This window comes from Myotis lucifugus, unplaced genomic scaffold (assembly GCF_000147115.1).
Source record: "Myotis lucifugus unplaced genomic scaffold, Myoluc2.0 scaffold_240, whole genome shotgun sequence".
Classification (NCBI taxonomy): domain Eukaryota; kingdom Metazoa; phylum Chordata; class Mammalia; order Chiroptera; family Vespertilionidae; genus Myotis; species Myotis lucifugus.
In genome coordinates this window covers 649,883-672,357 of record NW_005871288.1, presented here as the reverse complement: position 1 = coordinate 672,357, position 22,475 = coordinate 649,883, and the positions used below count along the sequence as shown (strand labels likewise).

At 36.6% G+C, this 22,475-nt stretch overlaps 1 protein-coding gene across 8 annotated transcripts in view; it reads left to right on the top strand.

Annotated features, from left to right (window-relative positions):
- Nucleotides 1-22,475, top strand: part of ASCC3 (activating signal cointegrator 1 complex subunit 3) — a 247,270-nt gene that overhangs the window by 66,455 nt on the left and 158,340 nt on the right. For all 8 annotated transcript variants that reach the window (XM_023762284.1, XM_006098563.3, XM_023762281.1 and 5 more), the window contains 3 exons: nt 9,019-9,183; nt 12,263-12,439; nt 16,295-16,366. In XM_023762284.1, the coding sequence (XP_023618052.1) occupies nt 9,019-9,183; nt 12,263-12,439; nt 16,295-16,366 (414 nt within the window). The remainder of the gene's footprint in view (nt 1-9,018; nt 9,184-12,262; nt 12,440-16,294; nt 16,367-22,475) is intronic.

Here is a 22,475-nt window from a genome sequence, read left to right as displayed (position 1 = left end):
ACCCTTTTATTATATAGGATAGAGGCCTGGTGCACGGGTGGGGGCCGGCTGGTTTGCCCTGAAGGGTGTCCCGGATCAGGGTGGGGGTCCCTACTGGGTGCCTGGCCAGCCTGGGTGAGGGGCTGATGGCTGTTTGCAGGTTGGTCAAGGCCCCCCCCCACCCCCAGTGGGGACCCTCACGCCATGGAGGTTTGGCCAGCCTGGGTGAGGGGCTAATGGCTGTTTTCAGGCTGGCCACACCCCCTTTAGGGTGGGGGGTCCCTAATGGGATGCCTGACTAGTCTGGGTGAGGGGCTGAGGGCCATTTTCAGGCTGGCCAAGCCCCCCCAGCGACGGAAACTCCCAGGCTCTCCTTTTTTTCTTTTTTTTTTATTCTGGGGTTTATTTACCTTCTATAATTGAAACTTTGTAGCCTTGAGAGGAGCTCATAGCCGGCCAGGGCGGGCAGGAGGGAAGTTTGGCTTCCTCCATCGCCAGGGGCAACCCACTCCTGCTCGCTCCAGCTCGGTGGCCACGGCTGGCTAAAAGCAGGTATCTGGGGTTTATTTACCTTCTATAATTGAAACTTTGTTGCTTTGAGTGGATCTCAGAGCCCGGCCGTGGCAGGTGGGAAGCTTGGCTTCCTCCATTATTGGGGCACCCAAGCCTCCTGCTTGCTTCAGCTCCGTGGCTGCCGGCCGCCATCTTGGTTGGGTTAATTTGCATATAGTCTCTCTGATTGGCTGGTGGGCGTGGCTTAAGGCATAGCAAAGGTATGGTCAATTTGCATGTTTGTCTTTTATTAGTGTAGATACCTTGTCCACAAAGTCTATGCTTTTGCGTCCTGTGTGGTCTTAGAAATCTGGACCATTCTCTCAAATAAAATCTTGATTGCTCTTATACTGTATCCCACTGTGTATTGATACTAATGAAAGAATATTTATGGAAAGGCAGGTAGCATTTGAATTCAAATTTGATCCAGGCACTGTGCTATGTGTATATGCATCCTCAGTCAGTACTACTAGAACCTTATTGAGTAGTGTCTCCATTTTATAGATCCAAGAAGTCAAACTCATTGAAATCTACATTGATTTACAAATTAAATTTTCAAAAGGCTTATGAGCATCCCTTTTTCCCCATTTGCTCATCTATGTACTTTTCTAGACCTGCTCTGTATCCTTTGTAAATATTTGTTAACTCTGCAAAGGCAGGAGCAATGTGCTTGGCCTCAATAAGAGTTTATAAATTGAACTTTCTAGATTGTGATGCTCTTTATTCTCCTCTGAAGTAGCCCTACTGCCAGTGATGCTAATTTTTTGTAGACCCGAAACAGATCTTTCTACATATTCACACCCTATCTTTCTACATATTCGCACCCAATCTTTCTACATATTTGCACAGATGAGTAGACTGCTGCATCACTGCCTTTGATTGGGTTACAGAGAGAGCACAGCAGGAGGACTGCCGAGCAGCGGGAGTACAGACATACTTGACTTTTATTTTTGAAGTTTTAACTCCCTGCTTTCCCTACTATGTACCACATTTGTAATTTTAAATAGCTTTTCATGATTCCCATTTTATATTTTTCGGTAAATAAGTATCCCAATAATTAACACAATTAAATATCATCTATAATTTTTTCTGTCATTTTTCAAAAATGTTTTCAGTGTTGTTAATTTATCTTTTTTTAAAAAAAAATATGGTAAGGCAAATTCTCTGTCATGCTATTCTGATCATATTATTCCCTTGCTCATAAACTTTCACTTATTCTTTATTGCTTATTGAATTAAGTCCAACTACCGAGCTTGTTAAGGATCTTGTTTAATTAAGTATAATATGGCATATGATCTTTTTTGTGGTTCACTAGGGACTGTCAGGTCTAGTAAGAGTTATGAGGTTTGAATGTAAAATTTTCTTTTACAAAATAGAATTATATAATTCTATGATTTATTGTCAGGAGAATAACTCTTTGAGGCTCAACTGAAAAGCAACTTTGAACAACTTAGTAATTTTCTCATCAGTGAAAACACCCACCTACCTTTCCACTTATTTTTTATTATTCTACATCTGCCATTAATTTCAGACTTCTCCCAAGTGTACTCTTTATGAAGAATTATTATTTTAAAATTTTCATTGTGTTTTTTAGTGGTTCCATTGAGCAATTGTGCTTTTCCTTATCCTTTCTCTTTCCTCAACTCAGATGATCCCTTCTGCATTCTATTGGACAGTGACAGTGAGTGTTTAGGGCAAGCATTATGGCATATAGAGGACAGAGGCCGAGGCAGTTTCCGTAGTTTTCCTTTTGTTAGGTGGCATATACTTCCAGCATACAAGGTTCTGTCAGTTTCGAAAGCAGCTAATTATTGCTAAGCCACTCTGCTTTTATAGAATTTAGTCTTACAGTCTCTGGTCTTCAGTTTAAGAAAATGTTTATAAACATTAGGCTTTCTTTGTTCTGAACCTATTTTGATACAGTTCTCAACTATACTGTATACTTGAGAATTTCTGTTGACATTATTACAGATGTCCCCTATCCCCGCTTCATTTTGCCCCCCTCCGCCTCCCACCTCCCCCTTCACCTCATGTTGTCTATGTCCATGGGCTACGCATATATGCGTTTGTGTTGTCTAATCTTTTCCAGTCCCCCCCTCCCTACTCTCCTCCCCTCTGAGATCTCAAGTGATCTATGGCCATATTAGAAACTAGTTTAACTTTAGCCCATATATCTTTATATTACATATCTAGGCATTGAAATTGCCACATCCTATGTTGATTATAGTTTGCTCTGGAAAATACAGCATAGTTTTATAGCTTACTTATAATTATCACCACCCCCTCCCTCAAATCTCCTTTTCTTACTCAATGTTCTATTTGGTATTAAGAGCTAAAAAGAAAGTAACATAAATTTAAGCTGCCTTATAAAACATGGAATAAGAAAAACTAAAAGGAAGCGAAAATGATGCACAATGTAGATTTTATTAGCACAAAAGGATTTGTTTCATCTTACAGATTTTGTAAAGATCTGAACTTCTGCCATACATTAGGACAGTCAGGATATTGAGGATAAAATCACTTTCTAGTTCATTAAAATACTATGTATTTGTTTCATAAATAAGTGAAGAATACTAATCTTTTGAAATCATTATTCTCTAAGCTACTTAAGTACAGGTACAGTTTTTAAACAGATTGAAAAACCCAGTCTTAATGATGAAATATAAATACTCTGTTGTACTGATTTAGTTTAGAAATTAGTGTGGTATTCTATTTGTTATAATGTTGCTTCTTATTTCCCTAGTTGTCCTCTTTGTTTGGTTTGGGATTTGTTTTTAATAGTACTTATTTTAGAAGCATAAATAAAAAACAACAATAATATTCTTTTATATTTTGAAGGTGATTCTTGACTGTTGAAGCTTAATTTTTCAAGTGACTGCACAAACATAATTAGTGTGTTTTTAGGGGCAATAATGATTTTTCAGTCCTTTGTAATTCTATAAACATTCAATATTTTTTTTCTTGTTTTGAGTGTTTTTTTCTACTTGCATTTCCAATTTCATATAATTAAGCAATCAATAACCAAAATAAAATTTTAAGCTTTCTTTTGTTAAGAGAGATACCCAAACAAAGGGGCTAGAACCTAAAATGTGAAAGTTTTTATCACTAAGAACAGTGATTAGTTTATGATTAGTTTTTATAGTCTTCACCTTGTGTTTATACATAATGGAATTAGAAGACTACCACTTTTAAAATCCCTGATGAAAGGTAAAAATTATTTGCCAGGATAAACATTTTCTGCATTGAAGGCTTACCATTAAGAAATAATGAGAGCTCTGGTTTGAAGAATATCTCATTACTTTTATTAGTAAGAAAACTATAAATTATTTTTGAAGAATCATGGAAATCTGAGTGTTAGTTATTAATTATTTTTACTTTTTCAAGACTTAAAAGCTATAAAATATTAAAATGCTTTGACTAAAAAGTATACTTCTGTATATAAACTACTGCTTTTAACTGTTCTTATTATATTTGGGTTGGAGAGGGTAGTAAGAGAATGATAATTTTTGATGCATAACAATCTGTCCAGTGAATGCAAATTATCTACAATAATAAAAACATAATATGCTAATTAGACCAGACGTCCTTCCGGATGAAGCCGGGGCTGCAGGGCAGCCCAGGTCCTAGGTGCCTGCCAGCGGCTGGAGGGAAGCCTGGCTCCTGGGTGCCTGTGGGCGGCCTGAAGGAAGCCAGCCCGGGGCCGGCAGCTGGGGGAAGGAAGGCCTACTCTTGTACGAATTTCATGCATCGGGCCTCTAGTGTATTATATGAGACCCTCTTCTTATTTTATAAGGTAAAAGCACTCAGTAATCTAATTATCTTTGCTTTCATTGACAACAAAAACCAAAACTTAGAATAATAATTTAGGCTATTTCATGAGTATTCCTTTGGGAAAAATAGGATGCTTCATAGTATTAGAGAAGCGCAAAGGGGATTGGGGGTCATATTCTATTAATGGTTTCTGTTTTTTTTATATTAACGTATAGTTACTTTTTCCTATCATGTGATTGTTTCATATTCTTATGGATATTAACTTAGTAAAAATAGCAAAGTAATTAGAAAATTTATTTTTAAAGGTACCAATGCTGCTTGCAAAGTTTATCATGTTAACGTCTGCAAAGACCATATTTCCAAATAAGGTCACACTCACAGGTACCAGGGATTAGGACTTGAACAGATCTCTTTGTGGGACACAAATCAACCCAAAACAGACACCTTAGGTAAAAGGGGTGATGTCTAACAGGTTTGTGTGAGTGGTAGCTCAATGTGGTTTTGATTTGCATTTCCCTGATGATTAGTGATTTTGAACACATTTTCATGTACGGGCTGGGATTCCCAGGGGCCTGCTTGTAACCTGGCACCATGGATTCTGCCTGGGAACATCGGAGCCACCTTACTTGGGCTGCTAGAGCCATTAAGTACATGCTGGTAGAACCAGGAACCTGGGTTTTCGGGAGCCTCCCAGGGGGGCACCGCAGACCTTAAGGGAAAGTAGGCCTGGTGCTGGGGCAGGCTGTCTGAAGTGAATTGGGTACTCATTTACTTTCCTTCTCCAATAAGGCGGCTATCTCTCTGCTGGGCTGCCTGGGCTTAGATGGGGGCACGGGGGGAGGGTAGATGGTGGTAATGTGAATTTATCTTTTCTACTCAATGTGTCTTTTCTTATTTCTGTGCTTCATCCACATACTGTAATCCATCACCTGGAATCCTAAGCTCTTGTGAAGTTATTTTCATGCACGAATAGTTGTTCAAATTGATGTTTCAGAGGGGCAGTGACTGAGCACTAGAAGCTCCTCTGCTGCCATCTTGCTAAGATTGCTCCCAGTTTTTCAATTGGGTGTCAAGAAAGCTTAGAGCCAGTTTTTATACCTAATCACAGATACTGCTTTGGCTAATCCTTTGGCCGTATTTACTTTTCTCCTTCTGTATTAATTTTTGTGCCTCATCTTTAGTGTTATATGAGTTTCTGTTAAGCCACTTAAAAGCCAGCAACATATAAGTGTGTTTGATCCCTTTTTCAGTGCTATAAATTTGTTAGGGAGTAGGAAGTTGGAGAGAATGGAGAAAAAAATGCAGAAAAAGATGTAATTTCACTTGGCTATGTGTAGTTTATACCTAGAGTTATAGACTGAGTCAGTGGCATTTGCTTGCATAGGGTCAGCTGTCCCCTCTGCCCCCTCGTAGGTGACCATTACATTTCATAACATTGTGGAAGAGTTTGGACCACATTTTACTTCTTTGCTGGTTTTTTCTTTCTTTCTTTCTTAAAATATAAGCTTGTAAACTTCTTGGCTTTTTCTTTGTATTCCTAACCATGGATATGGAGTGAGTGACTTAGTCATAAGCTTCTATTGAGAAATTCTTCTTTGAATAACTACAGGTTGTGATTAAATAGTATGCACATCCTGCCTTTGTTCTTTTTCTAAGTAAAATGGAAAGGTTCCACATAATATAAGCAGGTAAGCAGTAAGGACAACTAGTTACCTTATTTGCGCTCATTTTCATCAGCCTATATCCTGCCATAATTTGTTAAGATTTAGAATCCTCCATTTATCTTCTTCCCAATAGTAGATCCCTAGCAAACTTTTGCTTAATTGTTCTTGAATTAATAAAATCTCCTAATATTGAATGTCTGGAATTACTTGAAGAGATGAAAAAAATTGGTATTTTTTGGAATCATTTTCGGAAACGCTACAGAATACACTTTTAGCCCATCACATTTGAGGTTTTAGTACTTTTGTACTACAATATGACATCTTAAATGTTGTATTTTAGTAAGAAGTCGCTCCTAAACTGAGCTTTGCATGTGTGGTAGGAAAGAGAAGTGCCTATGAAATGTTCAAGGTCATATGAGAAGGATTCTTCCCCACTTTCACAGGGTACTTTTACCAGTCCGATGAAGAAGACTACTTTACAAAAGACAAGGAAAGCTGTTCTCTAATGTTCTCTATCTCAATGGTACAGAACAGGACTTATCACAGGACAAATTTCTATCACCAGTTATTCACATGTCAAGAACTTGTCTTTCTGAGTGAACAGAAGAGGAATCACTGTTAAGTGATCTCACACCCTTGCTCTACAAGACTTAGTGGGTTGAGATCCTGGGGTATTATGGACAAGCAACCAGAATGATAAGAGCAGGGTCTTTATAGTTTATATACATGTTAGTATGAACAATTGTAGTATTTTTCTCTGTTATGTGTAATTAGGTAAGTTCTAGGGTAAAACTAAAGGATTGTATCCTTTACAAGCTTATACGATGACACTAGACTTCAGTATGTATGTTCTTACAAACTTAGATTTTATGTAAGGGAAAACAAATTTACTGCTTCATTTTGGAGCTAATGATAAAGAGGACACTGTAGAATATGAAATTTTGTAGTTTTTAACAATTAATTTTTAGGTGAATAGATACAGTGGCTAGAGCTTTGAGATTTGGCTTAGGATATGAAATTCCAAATTATCACTATTTAAAATGAAATATTTCTCATATAGTCTCATAAAATCATCACTCTAATTCCAATGTATTAGCACAGTGCTAGCAACTATTGTTAATTAAATAGTAAAGTTGCATGTTTCCATTTTATTGGAAAGTGTTTTGAATCAAAAGAACTATAAGCAATTCTACTCTAGCTGTAAACACATGTGGTCTAGAAAGTATTTTCTTGAATGTTCAATTTTGAATTATATATTATAGTAACTTGTTCTCCCCTACACTCAGCACTCCATGCTCTCTTCCTTCAAGAGTTTTAGAATGTTTTATTGAATTATACAGTTTCTTTATTTAATATTACTTTTAAAATTTTTAACTAAAAATAGTATAGAATGTTTTTAAACATGGAAATACCAAGATTACATTCTTTATGCTTTAGCCTGACCAAATGATATCTTTTCAACAGAATATGCAGTAAGAATACCTTTACATTGGAAGATTTCCTAATTTATATATTTTCATTTTATAATTGAAGGCTGTCATCCTTGACATAAATACAACTAAATACTTCAGAGGACTTTGTGTTTTACATGTGAATTGATGGGAGAGGAAGGAACATTAAAAAAAATATAGAAAAGGGAGTAATTGGAACTAACTGATTTGTTGTGGTGTCCTAAGGGGCAGGTATAATCTGCTAGCTGTCAGATTCTATTACGGTGGCTGTTGCCATCCATCAGAGCTGACATGTGTATAACAGAGTTTAGTATAACTGTAATTATACATAAGTTCATGGACTCTAAACCATGTGACATTTTAAATTTAATCTTTAAATTAAAACATTTATGTAATTTATAAGCTTGTTGGTTGAGTAGGTATGTGATTATGTGTTTTAAAAAGAAGATAGACTTCCTAAATTGTAAACTGTTGCCTGGTCTACATTTATAGCATCTGAATGTGATTTGTAACAACTCCAGGCTGACTGCTTTCACCACAGATGTGTTAACAAGCATTCATGAGTACTACTCGTCAGCTTAGTTAATAGATTATAACATTTTCAACTGAATGAGCCATATTTCATCAATTGTAAGACACATTTTAAAAATTTATTCGCTAGTGCTTTTTTTTAACTTCTTAGTCATACACAAAGTAATGTAACAGTGTCTATAATCTGATGTCCTGGCTAAGAATAGCTTTGGTTTCCATTTGCTACCTCATGTGTTCTTTGAATTATCCACTTACAGGATTATTTCCTAATATAATGTTATTATAGTAGAAGATATTATTAAGCTTGTCATCTTTTTCTCTGCCACAGTATGCTTTTAGAGGACGCAAACAATTCACCAGGTGAAAAGCAAATAGATATGTAATCAAAACTTCCTGTCAGATGGTCTACTTCTGTGAAGTTCTCATAAGTACCCTGGGCCTAACTCTTGCTCTGTATGCCCTGGATCACCAGTGGCTTACTGTTTGGGTTCCTGTTATCTGCCAGTTATGTTGTAGTATGAATATTACTTTTTGGTATAAAGTACTGCATATATAGTTGATATTAAAGGGCACTTTTTAAAAGCTGGGTATCAATAGTAAAGTTTCCTCTAAATTTGGATAGATATAAACGGGTGACCATTCCTAGAGTGGATTCTTGGTTTCTTTTTCATTTCCATTTAATGCTTTGTTCACTCCTTTGTCCCTTTTCAATTAAAGGCCATTATGAGAATATGCAGGTTTAAAAGATAGTGTCACTTACACTGTTGCATTGTAAGATACTTTTTAAAAATACTTGATTCTTATACATGTCACCCTACAATTGAATGACTGATTACTTCATTAATTTTTAAATAACTGTTTAAAATCACAACTAGAGAAAGGTCTTGTTGAAGTGAGCATTGCCTACCGTGAATTAGATATCATTCTGGGATATTTTTAACACTTTTTATTTTATCTGTACTGATACATAGGTGGCCAATCATATTTCTTTTTGGGTGACACAATTAAAATTTAAATATCTATATGACTTTTTCACCTTTTTAATTTGACTATCTTTTCTTGTCTTATAGATGCTTGTGACCACACCAGAAAAATGGGATGTAGTGACAAGAAAGAGTGTTGGGGATGTAGCTCTTTCCCAAATTGTAAAGCTCCTCATTCTTGATGAAGTTCATTTGCTGCATGAAGATAGAGGGCCAGTATTAGAAAGCATCGTGGCACGGACTTTACGACAGGTAAGAGCAAGTCACTGAAAAGCTGATTATGGGGGTATGAATAACTTTTAAAATTTAAATGTAGCATGCAAGGCAATATTCATATGTGTTGCTCATATTAATGATAACGTTAATTTTACTGTGGAGAAAACTGTAGCTATTTCATTTTCATGTTAAAAATACCCTACCTTTTTTTTAAGTCTTATTTTATTGAAGTCTCTTTAAAATAAATACTGGAAAGCTTCTGTTCTAAACCTGTATCGCAAAGCTAAATCTAATATTGACTAAGCAGTATTAAACCATGGTAGACCAAAGGAGAATATTAGCAATTTCATCTAATTCTCTCCTCTCCGTGCCCAGTCTCTTCCCCTGTATTTTACATCTGAGATATCAAAAGATGTATGCAGGGTATCATTTACACAAAAGAGAACTATTTTGATCATGAGATGTTTTGATTTTATGCCCTTGGTACTTACATAGTTTAGTGATTTTTTTCAGGAAGCCATATTCCAGGTTTATTTAGATTGACCATTTAGAGAGACCATGTCCCTCAGCTAAAAGCATAACAAAGATAAGGACATTCCTGCAACTATAGAACATTAGAGGTCAAGTAAATATCATTAGCACCTTTACCAGGAGGTCTGTCATTAGCATGTTTACAAGGGATTTGATGGGACATCTTTCTTTTTTGAGCATTCCCAGTTGAGGGAGAAAATAGATGTGTGTATCATATACATTTTGAAACAATCATAAATATATAAATGTTTTGTAAGTTATTTATAACTGCATAATGGTATAATTTTGTATATATAATTTATAAATATAATGTAAAGTTAAATATGTAAGCTATATTAAAAGTGTATGTTATAGGTTTATTACACATAATATAATTATGTAAATATCTATTAATATGATATAGAAATATGCAATATTATGTAACATAGATATATGTTAATATGTCTTATATATACATTGGCACTGCCATAATATATTCAAATTCCAGTAATATAGTTTATCGTAACTACTATGCTCATAAATTTTGATGACTTGCTGTTTGTTATCTTAAGAAAAATATTTGATTTACTTAGCTGGACATTAGAGACTATTGAAACCTTAATCTGTCTAATTTTAACTTCTACATCTTTTTTAGTACCCATAGGTTCCAGCCACACAAAACTCTTTGTTCCTTCTCCACTTTCCATCCAGCACTACTGACCCTTTTCAGAGATGAAACTAGTCATATTTAAGTCAGAGTATATTTTTAGTTATGAGATTAAGGGTTATAAATGCAAACGTATATATCACCATCATTCTACACATCCATCTATTGAAAATCTACTATTCTTTTGAATGTGCCACTCAATAAAATTGCACCTTTTCTGGGTTCTCTATACTCCCTTTCTTTGCACATTTTTAGCACTTACCAGTCTTCCTTGTAATTTCACAACTTGATATAATTAATTATACCTTCATTTGTATCCCCTACTAGATTTTAATCTCCTTGACAGAAGGGTCTTTGTGGTTCTCATATTTCCAATGTATTAGCACAGTGCTAGCAACTATTGTTAATTAAATAGTAAAGTACCTGTTTTATTTGTTCCTTGTGATTATAGTAGATGGCAGTGTTTTACATAGCACTTCAACATTGGTAACTAACAAAAGCCTTAGGGACCTATTCTAATGCAGTATAGTTCTGTTCTGGTTCTGAGTTGCGTGGTAGTATTAGGCATAATTGAAAGAAACTTGGAAAGAGAAAAGCATATAAAAGGCCAAATCTGTTGTAGTTAATGGCATTGAATTAATATTGTCTTCTTAACTGTTTTCAGTGAGTTAGGAAGACTATTCAAACTTAGATTTTATGTAAGGGAAAACATTATAAAAATTTACTGCTTCATTTTGGAGCTAATGATAAAGAGGACACTGTAGAATATGAAATTTTATAGTTTTTAACAATTAATTTTTAGGTGAATAGATACAGTGTCTAGAGCTTTGAGATTTAGCTTAGGATAAGAAATTCCAAATTATCACTATTTAAAATGAAATATTTCTCATATAGTCTCATCTATATTGAGAATTATAGGATTATATTTCTTAGATGAAAATACAATTCTTTTTCAAATAGATTTTTAGCAGAAAAGTATCTCTGGTGTTTGTAGGGTACCATATTTAATAATTTTTGTGTTGTAAATAATGATTTTAAAACCAGAAATCAGGTTTTTTCCTTTCATATTACCACCACTACTACTTAGAACTATTGTATAATTAAAAATCATCACTCTAATCCCTATAAAGGGTTCTTACCACCTGTAAAGGAGATTACTTAAATAATGGGTGTGGTCATCTTTTCTTATTATTTAGAATTCCTTCATTTTGGTTGGTTTTGGCTTGGGTGTTTGCTGACTTCCATAAGATTTCTTTAAAAGCAAATTCATGGTAAAAAGTGGTGTACTATATATTTGTACTTTAATTTTCATCCATATCTATCTAAATGTGTGAATCTGTGTCTTATTTAGTTCTGTATCCCCATTGACTAAAGGTTAGTTAGGTCCTAAGCCAATGTTGCTGGATGGATGATTCTGAAAGTATTCATATTACTCACATTGGACCACTTTTCTTATACTAACTGAGTCTTCTCGACTGAGCAGAAAACTGCTATGAAGTTGTTGATAGGGGCATCATGGGATCATAATAATGTATTTTAATTGTGAAGTGAATATAATTTTTGCCCATCCCTTGGTTTTATCTTTCTAGGTATATAACATTGTCATAAGAATGTGGCCTCTATTATTTCTCGTTCATGGGATTTACTGTGTTCATACATTTTTAGAAGAAAAAAAAAGAAGAAAACATTTAACAAGTAGGATTTTTCTAGTTCAGAAAATATATTCAATTATTTTATATCATTTCAGATGCCACAGTTAGGCCACTTTTTTCATATTTCCTGTCTTTTAGGTTATGTGTTAATATTCTGTATTTCTTGGGGGATCTTGTTTTATTGTGAATGTTTCATACTTTATATTTCAAAAAACTTATTTTAAACTTAATAAAAATCCAGATGTGTTGAATCTACTTTATACATTAATTAAAATAATCCACATAGGTTGAATCTACACAGAGTATGATAAGGATTCTTGGACTCTCTGCAACCTTACCCAACTACCTCGATGTTGCTGCATTTTTACACGTTAATCCCTACATTGGCCTTTTCTTTTTTGATGGCCGTTTTCGACCAGTTCCTCTTGGACAAACATTTCTGGGGGTTAAAGGTACAAATAAGGTAAGTATTCATTTTAGTAATTATGCTTTTTTTCTAAAATTATTTCTGTTGATGTATTTAGGATTAGAGGCTCCAAAAGACCATTTCAGTAGCATTACAAATACAATATCCTAGACAAAGTCAAGCACTTTCTCAACTATATGTACTAGAGTAATTCCTTCTCCAAAAAGTTGCTTATAGTAGTTTGTATTGCTATTATCAATGTATATTTTGTATTCTCAGCTAGGAATACAAATTACATATAAGAATATGCGTTTCAAAAAGTTATTTTGATATGATTGAAGGACAGTGTGAAATAATAAAAGGCTCTCATTAACCAGTAATACATATGTTGGTATATTATTTATCTAAACTAAATAATACCTTACATGCAATTGAAAAATAATCACATGGTAGCACCTATTAAGGGAGGTGCTCTATATAATTTATGTTTTATAATTAATACATACTAATTATATATATGTGGCATTTCTGAAATTCCTTATAATATGTTAAAAAGTTTGTTTATCTAGTTTGTTAGTAGTATTATCTTGTACTGTTTGAAGGATTAAAGTGCTTATTTTGGACTTTTGTTTGTTTGTTTATTTATTTGTTTGTTTATTTAAATAATTTATCCCTCTGTTCTCTCTCTTATTTTCCTTTTGCTCAATCCCTAGACATACACACCGCCACCACCCCCACTTCCTCCCCACCACCACCACTACCACCAGAGCTGTCTGCCTGCTCTGTGTCTATGAGTTTGTCTCTATTTTGATTGGTAGTTCAGTTTGTTCATTAAATTCCACATATGAGTGAAATCATATGGATTTGTCTTTCTTAACTGGCTTATTTCACTTAGCATAATGTTCTCCAGTTCCATCCCTGTTGACTTTTATTTTTAAATATCATGAATTTGTATACTTATTAAATTTATATACTTATCATTCTGTTTAACAACATATTTTTTTTATCTGTAGAAGAAATATCTTCAGGAGAATATTCACAGACCACATGATCTCTTAAAAAATAAAAAGATGGAGCCATGGTTACTACATCAATCTTGATCATTAACATATTACATTATTTCTTATCTAAAAACAATTTTTTTAGTACAATAGGGCCATTTTACATTATTATAAATAAAATACTCAGCTAAAAATATCAGAAATGACTGTCACTTCAAGAGTTAATATGCTCCATCAACATTGAAGTAAAGTAACATACCTTTAGAATTGCAGGAAGGCATTTCCAACTTGTGCACATAAAGATCATTTATGATATGGTGATAGTTATCATAAAAAGAAGTTCCCTCATTAATTACTCCAAGTGTTTTTTTTAGTATTACTTGCTGCTTGTGTTTTTAATCATGTCTTTATATATATTTATTAATTTAATTTTAATGTATCATCAGGGCAGATGTAGAGCTGCTTCTTGAAAGCTGTAGTGTTCTTTCCGCTTCACCATTTAACTGATAGCAGGTGCTTACCACAGAAAAATACAGAGAAGGAAATTTTTTCAGATGCTTGTCAGCCACTTTAAATCTCTTTTCATTTCATCCTACAAATTGGCAAATAAATTAAAGCTAATTAAATGCAACTATTTTCACCACAATATGTTAGTATCATAATCATAAAAGTAATGGTATTAGATGATGAACCATCATAATTATTTTGAATGTTTAGAAATTTGGCAAAATTAAAAAAGACTTTTACATATCTTATATAGAGTAAACAATAAATTAATTATATAAGTTATAAATAGAGATTTTTGTCTTACTAAAATGTTTTATTTTTACACTCAGCTGTAATATACAGTTGGTAACCATTATGCATTTCCCCAGGGTGTCTGTTGTTTGATATATTTTCTAACCAGTTGTTAATTTGTCATTTCCTTTAAGAAGAAATCCTTATAAGTTTCTCAGATTTTCATTTAAAAAGTCATGATATGATTCAGTTGTTATGGAAGAACATGGAAAATGGTGTGTGTAACATGTCTAATTTGAAATATGTAATTACTTTGGCCAGAACTCAACTTAAAGTACACTGAAAAATTAGCAGCTTTATTTGGAGGAAGTTTTTTTTGAATCATTAATGGGGAGTAAATTATCTTGTGATTATCTCATCTACCTTAGTCATTATAAAACATGAGTTTCAGAATGCTGAAGTGTTTACATTATTAAAACAAAAAATATAAATCATAGTCATTTCAGATGTATATGACATTTTCATTCCCTCCAAACTCTTAATAAATGTTAAGATACACAGACTGTGTCATATGCCTCCACCTTTGGGTTAACCACTTCCTTTTGATTTACAGTTTGCTCAGAATTAATTGTGAGAATGAAACCCTTTCTTAATTCATAAATTTGATATTAAATTTCCACTTAACCAGAAATATGTTACTATAGAAAGCAAACTACCTTTCTACATATACATTACAGAAACAGTGTTTCTTTAGATTTCAGTTTTCTATACCATGACATTCTATTGGTAATGTTCTGGTGATTTGGAAAATTACATAGGAAAACTCTATCCTTTATAATAAAAGAGAAACATGTAAATTGACCGTCCCTCCGCTACGCTCACCAGCCAACCAGGAGTGAGTATGCAAATTAACCCTACAAAGATGGCGGGTTAATTTGCATACACAGGTGCCGGGCGGAGAGCAGAGCGGGAGAGCCGGCGGAGAGTGGAGTGGCTTGGGGAGATTGGCCGCCAGACGGAGAGCCGAGAGGGAGAGCTGGTGGCTTGGAGGACTTGGCAGAGTGGGAGGCCATGGGACGGAGACAGAGCAGGAAGGGAAAACCAAGATTGCAGGGAGCACCAGGAATTCTGGCAATAGTAGTTTTGATGGCAGCCCAGGACCGGAAGCGGAAGCCCAGAGTGCGGGGAGCACCAGGAATGCTGGGAATCATAGTTCTGGTGGCAGATGGATCTCCTAGACCCGTGGTTGGCAAACTGCGGCTCGCGAGCCACATGCGGCTCTTTGGCCCCTTGAGTGTGGCTCTTCCTAAGCCTTAGGAGTACCCTAATTAAGTTAATAACGATGTACCTACCTATATAGTTTAAGTTTAAAAAATTTGGCTCTCTAAAGAAATTTCAATCATTGTACTATTGATATTTGGCTCTGTTGAATAATGAGTTTGCCGACCACTGTCCTAGACAGTAGAGCAAAGTGAGCCTGGAGCAAGTTACTGTTGTGGTGGGGGATGGAGGGAAAGCAAAGGTGAGAGACATAAGAAAAATCAGAGTGTCTAGGAAAAATTAAAGGGATGATATCCTAAAACTTCCAGGAATCTCCACCAATGAAGGAAAAAAAAAATGCCTCTATTATTCTGTGAGCAACCAACCAAACTGGGTTGGGGGTCTCAGACAATTTGCTCATATGATTGCAAAGACAGAAACTCCCGGATTGGAGAGGGCTCCCCTGAGGGCTCCCAGATTGGAGAGGGTGCAGGTCGGGCTGAGGGACCCCCACACCCCCCAGCGTACGAATGTCGTGCACTGGGCCTCTGGTAGTTTATAAAAGAAAAACAGCCTAAAGAATGGACTTGTCAAGGAAAAGCAGAGAAAATAACTTTAAAGTAATTCTAAAATATGTGTAACTAGTATATTATCCTTAAGATTACTGTCTTTAAAAAAATGGCATGCTTAGTACTCTGAAAGTATTGTATGATGTTTTTTATTTGTATTTTTTAATTGTGTTTGTTTCTATCAGGTTGTTATATGTTAGATATTTATATTGCCTTTGCTATTTATGCATTCTAGCTAGTCTGAAAGTAATTAAAGATGCATTTTAATTGGCAGTTTTTTTGTAGTTAGAAATTTTATAATTGCTTCGTTTGATTTTTTGTTTTTTTGTTTTAAACATTTTAAGGTGCAACAGTTGAATAACATGGATGAAGTATGTTATGAAAGTGTTCTGAAGCAAGTAAAGGCTGGACACCAGGTATACTTTATTTTATCCTGTTTTAGACAATGCTGTGTTTTTGCTTCATACAGTGACCCTTTGGTCTTTGGCCTTTGTATTTGTATTTTTTAAATGTTGTGTAAATATTACTGGTATAAAAGAGACTGAGCAAAAAGAGAGTTTAAGCAAATTTAACCCTTGGGCACACCAAAAGCAAAAATGAGCAGGGAGAAAATTACTGCTAATTCTGCCACCCAAAGATAATTTCTGTTGGTGTACATCTTTCCATTGGTTAAAATATTTTATTCCCTATCTTTTCTCAGTTATTTCTATAGTTTCTATAACCTATGTATTATGTTATTCCTATCCAGTAATATCACAGAACCATAAATAGAAAATGTAAATAAACATTTAAAGATGTCAGGTTAAAAAAAATAATGGTGTGTTTTATGCAATATTGTTCTTTTAGGTTTTGTGTTCCAGTAGGACAGGTCCTATTAAATTGGGTTATAAAGAAATCTTGTTGGTTAAGTTCATTGTATAGTGTCATGTGCAAGGGGAATCCTTGGTAAATATTATTTGATTGTGAGATGAGTTGCCTCATCTTCAAAGATTTAACATCCTGAGTGAGGTGGGATATTGGGAAATGTAAAATTCATCAGGACTATGGCCCACTAGTTGATAGTTGTCTCTGGTATTGCTAGTGTTACAAATGCCCAACCCAGTGCCTTCAGATTGTAAGTGCTGAGTTGTTAAGGCAGCGCCTTAGTCTTTTACATTAACGCAGTCATCTCAAGTTGAAAGCTCTTTTGCAACACAATTTGAGAACAAAGCTTTATCTTTTTCATTGCTTTAAATTACTTATATTCTGTGTGTAACTTTGAAAAAGTTGCCCCAAACTGAGATCTTTTCCTATTTTCAGTCTTTTAAAAGGGATTGTTCTGTTTAAGTCTTCTATTTGCAGGTTGCTCTGCCAACTACTATTTGGCCTGTAAGTGCATGTAGCTTGATCCATGGCAGCTTCTGCTAGATGCCTTTGTAGTATTTCCAGGACTGAAATTGTAGTGTGGAGACTTGGAAAGGAGGATTGTTGCACATTTGGATTTTGGAAGCTGAGGTAGATATCTCTTTCAATAAGACTAGCCAACCTCTATTTAATTCATCACACAAGAATTGCTACTTCACAGGGGTCTTTGATGACTGAGGCCCATGTGGAAGTTTGTTTTCAGTGGTTTAGGACCCCTCACTGGATTATTTTCCCTTTTCTATCTCCTTGAAGTGATACCTTCCCTAAGCTGCGGTCCTCTGCTTTTATTAAAAAGTTAATAAAGAACTTCCTAATAGAATAGAGTTTCTGAGTTGTGTTTCTTCCCCTCTTTTATTTATTTTTTTAGTCAAGGATGTTTTTTGCATTGATTTTCAGACAGAGTGAAAGGGAGGAAGAAGGGGGGGGAGAGAGAGAGAACATCGATGTGAGAGAGACATTAATTGGTTGCCTCCCGCACACACCCCGACCCCTCAATCGACGAACGTGCCCTTGACCAGAAATTGAACCCAAGACCCTTTAGTCCTCCGCCCAATGCTCTAATCACTGAACCAAACCAGCCAGGACTGTTTCTTCCCCCTCTCAATTGAGGTTGCATATAACACTACCCCAGTTACTAGCTCTCTTTGTATAAGGCTCCAAGTGATAAATTTCACCAAATGGATTTGTATGTATCCATCTTTCAGAAAATGAAAAATGTATAATTTATTAATCTTTTTATTACCTGAAAAACTGACCACCAAATTAACTCTTCAGTTATATTATTCTGCCTAACTCTGATGACTGAAAGGCCTTATGTGCTTCATTCTAAAAGACTCTTCTGTTTAAATGTTTTATTGTATATATAAGTACAGTAAATTGTGTGTGTGTGTGTGTGTGTGTGTGGAGAGAGAGAGAGAGAGAGACACACACAGACAGACGGAGACAGAGATAGAAAAGCATACAGGCAGAGAGCTGTGCTTCTGGAATTCAGATACAGCCATAACTGACTGACATTAGTGCAGTGCTATTAGGTAGCCATCTACATATTCAATAAAGGTGCTTTTCCTTGTTAAGAAAACATAAATTATTTCTTGTGGGGCTGTGTACTTAATTAATGTTAGCTTTATTTTGTTGCCTTTTAAATATACGTTAGCAGTTAGTGTATAGCAGTAAAAAATTGTAAGTTAGTCTATTCTAGTCCAGGGAAACATAGAATTTTCTCTGCTACTCCCTCTCCCTGACAACCCAATTAAAAAATATTTCCAGGGAATATTCCTTGATTTTATTTGTTTTCTTAACCTTCAGTTTGTTTTGGTATTCGAGGTTTTCTTCCTAGTTGTGGTTTTCCTAAATTTTATCAGAGCAGCTACTTTTCAGACCTTTATTGAATAGACTAACTGATGTGTCCAATAAAAGAAAAAAAATACATGCTCAGGTAAATATATACTTCTCATGATCAAAAATTAATTTAAATACACACACACACACACACACATACACACACACACACAAATGAATTCATTTTGCTTTTCTCCCATTAGATTAAATTAGAATAGAGCAAATTTCACCTTCAAAAACCATGCTGATAGTCTCTGATCGTACTATTTCATGGGTTTCAGTGTACCAGTCATCTAAATGTGTGGGCTCATGTACTTAATAGATTTTATGTGCAGCTTTGCCTGAAAAGTATTAAAAACAGTAGGAGGCAGTTGTGTTCCACTCAAGCATGTGTGGTGACAGATGGAGAAAATCTTTTCATGTTGACTTTTCAACAGTCATACTCCACAAGACTTCAAGCTCTTCTTGGCTATTGGGAAATTAAAAGTTGGCGATTCAGCCTTTAATTTTGATCCATCTGCTCAAACTAATGAGACATCTCATTTGTAAGCGTCTCTTTGTGTTACCAAATGCAAGTACAGCTTTATCATTCCTGTTAATAATTCCCCTCCTCCTGTGTAACTTGCAGAATGGGAAAATAATTGATGCCTTAACCCTATTGAGATTTTCTTGTTATACAAACTTTGTTACAGTGATGGGAAAAGAAATTAGAAACTTCCTCAGAGATTATGGCATATTTAGTAAGTCAACTTGTTCATTTTGTACATTATCAAAAAAGTTAAGATTCTTATTTAAGTAGCTTTTTACTCAAAAGTCTACCTCCAGTTTCAAGGTTTTAACAGTGTTAAAGAGAAAAAAGTCTTCTTCAACCGTGGTTTTCCTTATTCAGATGTGTATTTTGTTTTCTCTTTCTTCATCATTTATAAGTTTTTAGTTGATGTTAGTTTCTAACAAGAACCCACCTTTTAAAATTGACTAATAATTATAGATTAATTTAACTTATTACTATCTGAAGGGATTTATTTTTTGTTTCTCAGCATTGCTTCTTAGTTTATATACATTTAATTATGTACAATTGAAACACATTTTACCATGCTAACTTCAATCTTCTATAATAAAAGCGTAATATGCAATTGACCGAATGGCTGAACAGTGGAACGACCATCTGGACGACCATCCGGGACCACGCTATGACACCCACTGGCGCCAGGCCAGCCAAGGCGGGTGTGATGTGATTGGGGCCCCGGCCACTGAACCATGATCACCCTGCAGAGGCAGGCCCAGGCCACCAGCTGGTGGGGCGATCAATCGGTGGGCTCCACGATAGCCCCAAAGAGGGAGGCCCAGGCCACCGACCGTGGGCTGCGGCAGGTGAGCAGGGCCTCCCTCTGTGAGGGAAGTTCAGGTCCTGGGTGCCAGCGGCCAGAGGGAAGCCCGGGTTCTTGGTTCCAGTGGCTGGGGGAAGCCCGGGTTCCGGGTGCTGGAGAAGAGCTGGGGGAAGGAAGGCCTACTCTTGCATGAATTTCATGCAGCAGGCCTCTAGTACTTTAATAATGGAACTTTTCATTTGCCCGTTTGCCTAAAAAATGTTCCTTCCTCCAGATACTAACATCACTAATTCTTGGTACCAGTGCTTCTGTCATATCAAATTTGTCTAACATAACATTTATTTGTGAATTGAGTTCTGCTTTCTTGTCAGCCTTCTTTGTTCCTCCCTTCCCCAATTGAGACATGTTCCCAAAGGAAGATAAAAGCATGGTTTTGAGGAAGGAGACATTTCAACAATTATGACCACAGAATGAGCTCCTTTAAAAGGGCCCAAGGTACCTATATTGTGTGGGCATTACCTATTCCACATTTGCCTCACACCCTGTCCTTCCCTTCATTTCCCACCTCCCTGGGCTTTTTTCAGACCCTCATCATGGAGATGCTCTTCTCTTTACCTCTGAGCTTTTTGCATAGCTTGTTTCCTCTGCCTCACACATTTCTTATTCTCTACTTGGTTGTCCTCTACTAAACCATTCAGGTCTCATCTTTGTTTGAGAAACCCCCCCCCTTTTTTTTTACCTCCCTAACTTTCACTTTCCTATGATTAACTATATAATAACACGGTATATATCTTCATATTGCTAGCTACAGTTTTACCTTTTTTTTTTCCTGGCTGTTTTTTATTAATTCCACTTTTCATGATAAGATTGTAAGTCCCATAAGGAAAGGGGCTATCTCTAGGTTTGCTCATCACATATTGTCATGGCCTCACCAGTACCTAGTACACATTTGGTGCTCAGACAGTGTTTGATGAATACGTAAATGGGAGATGTAGTAGTCTTCATAAGTCTGATTTATTCTTAAAGCATTAGGTGGCAACCAACTTCAAGTTCCATGGTAGGCTGAACATTTAGGTTGAGGGGAGAACAACCTGGAGATGTGGGAATGACATCAAAGATTGCTTTGATTACCTGATTAAGGAACTTTCCCCCCCTATAGGCTGTAAAGAACAATGAAAGAATATTGGTATTCTTTAAAAAATGTTTCATTATATACATTTATTCTTAATATTATTTTATCTAGTTACTAGAGGCCCGGTACACAAAAATTTGTGCACTCAGTGGTAGGGGATCCCTCAGCCCAGCCTGTGCCCTTTCGCAGTCTGGGACCCCTCAGGGGTGACCACTTGCTGACTTAGGCCTGCTCCCCGGGGGATTGGGCCTAAGATGGCAATCAGACATCCCTCTGGCAGCCCAGCAGCTCTCAGGGGATGTCCACTTGCCAGCGGGGAGCAGACCTAAGCTGCAGTCAGACATCCTTAGCGCTGCTGAGGAGGCAGGAGAGGCTCCCACCACCATTGCTGTACTGGACGCCGTCAGCCTGGCTTATGGCTGATCAGAGCTCCCCCTGTGGGAGCGCACTGACCACCAGGGGGCAGCTCCTGCATTGAGCGTCTGCCCCCTGGTGGTCAGTGTGTGCCATAGTGACCAGTCATTCCCAGTCATTCTTCTGTTAGGGTCAGTTTGCATATTACCCTTTTATTATATAGGATAGAGGCCTGGTGCACGGGTGGGGGCCGGCTGGTTTGCCCTGAAGGGTGTCCCGGATCAGGGTGGGGGTCCCGCTTGGGTGCCTGGCCAGCCTGGGTGAGGGGCTGATGGCTGTTTGCAGCTGGTCACACCCCCTTCAGGGTGGGGGTCCCCACTGGGGTGCCTGGCCAGCCTGGATGAGGGGCTGATGGCTGTTTGCAGCTGGTCACACCCCCTTCAGGGTGGGGGTCCCCACTGGGGTGCCTGGCCAGTCTGGGTGAGGGGCTCCCAGCCTCTTTTTTGTTTCTTTTTTTTTTCCTCTGGGATTTATTTACCTTCTATAGCTGTCACTGGAGCTGAGAGCCGGCTCCAGCTCTGAGGCCATGGCTAGCTGAAAGCAGGTATCTGGGGTTTGTATAGCTTCTATAATTGAAACTCTGTTGCCATCACTGGCGCTCTAAGCTCTGAGCCCGCTGCTGGCTAAAAGCAGGTATCTGGGGTTTGTTTAGCTTCTATAATTGCAACATTGTTTCATCCGGAGCTCAGAGCTGGGCCGCGGCAGGCAGGGAACCTTGGCTTCCTCCATCACTGTAGCAAGCAAGACTCATGTTTGCTTCAGCTGCGTGGCTGCCGGCCGCCATCTTTGTTGGCAGTTAATTTGCATATCCTGCTGATTAGCCAATGGGAAGCATAGCGGAGGTATGGTTAATTACCATGTTTGTCTATTATTAGATAGGATAGTCATTCCTGTTGGACATATGAAATT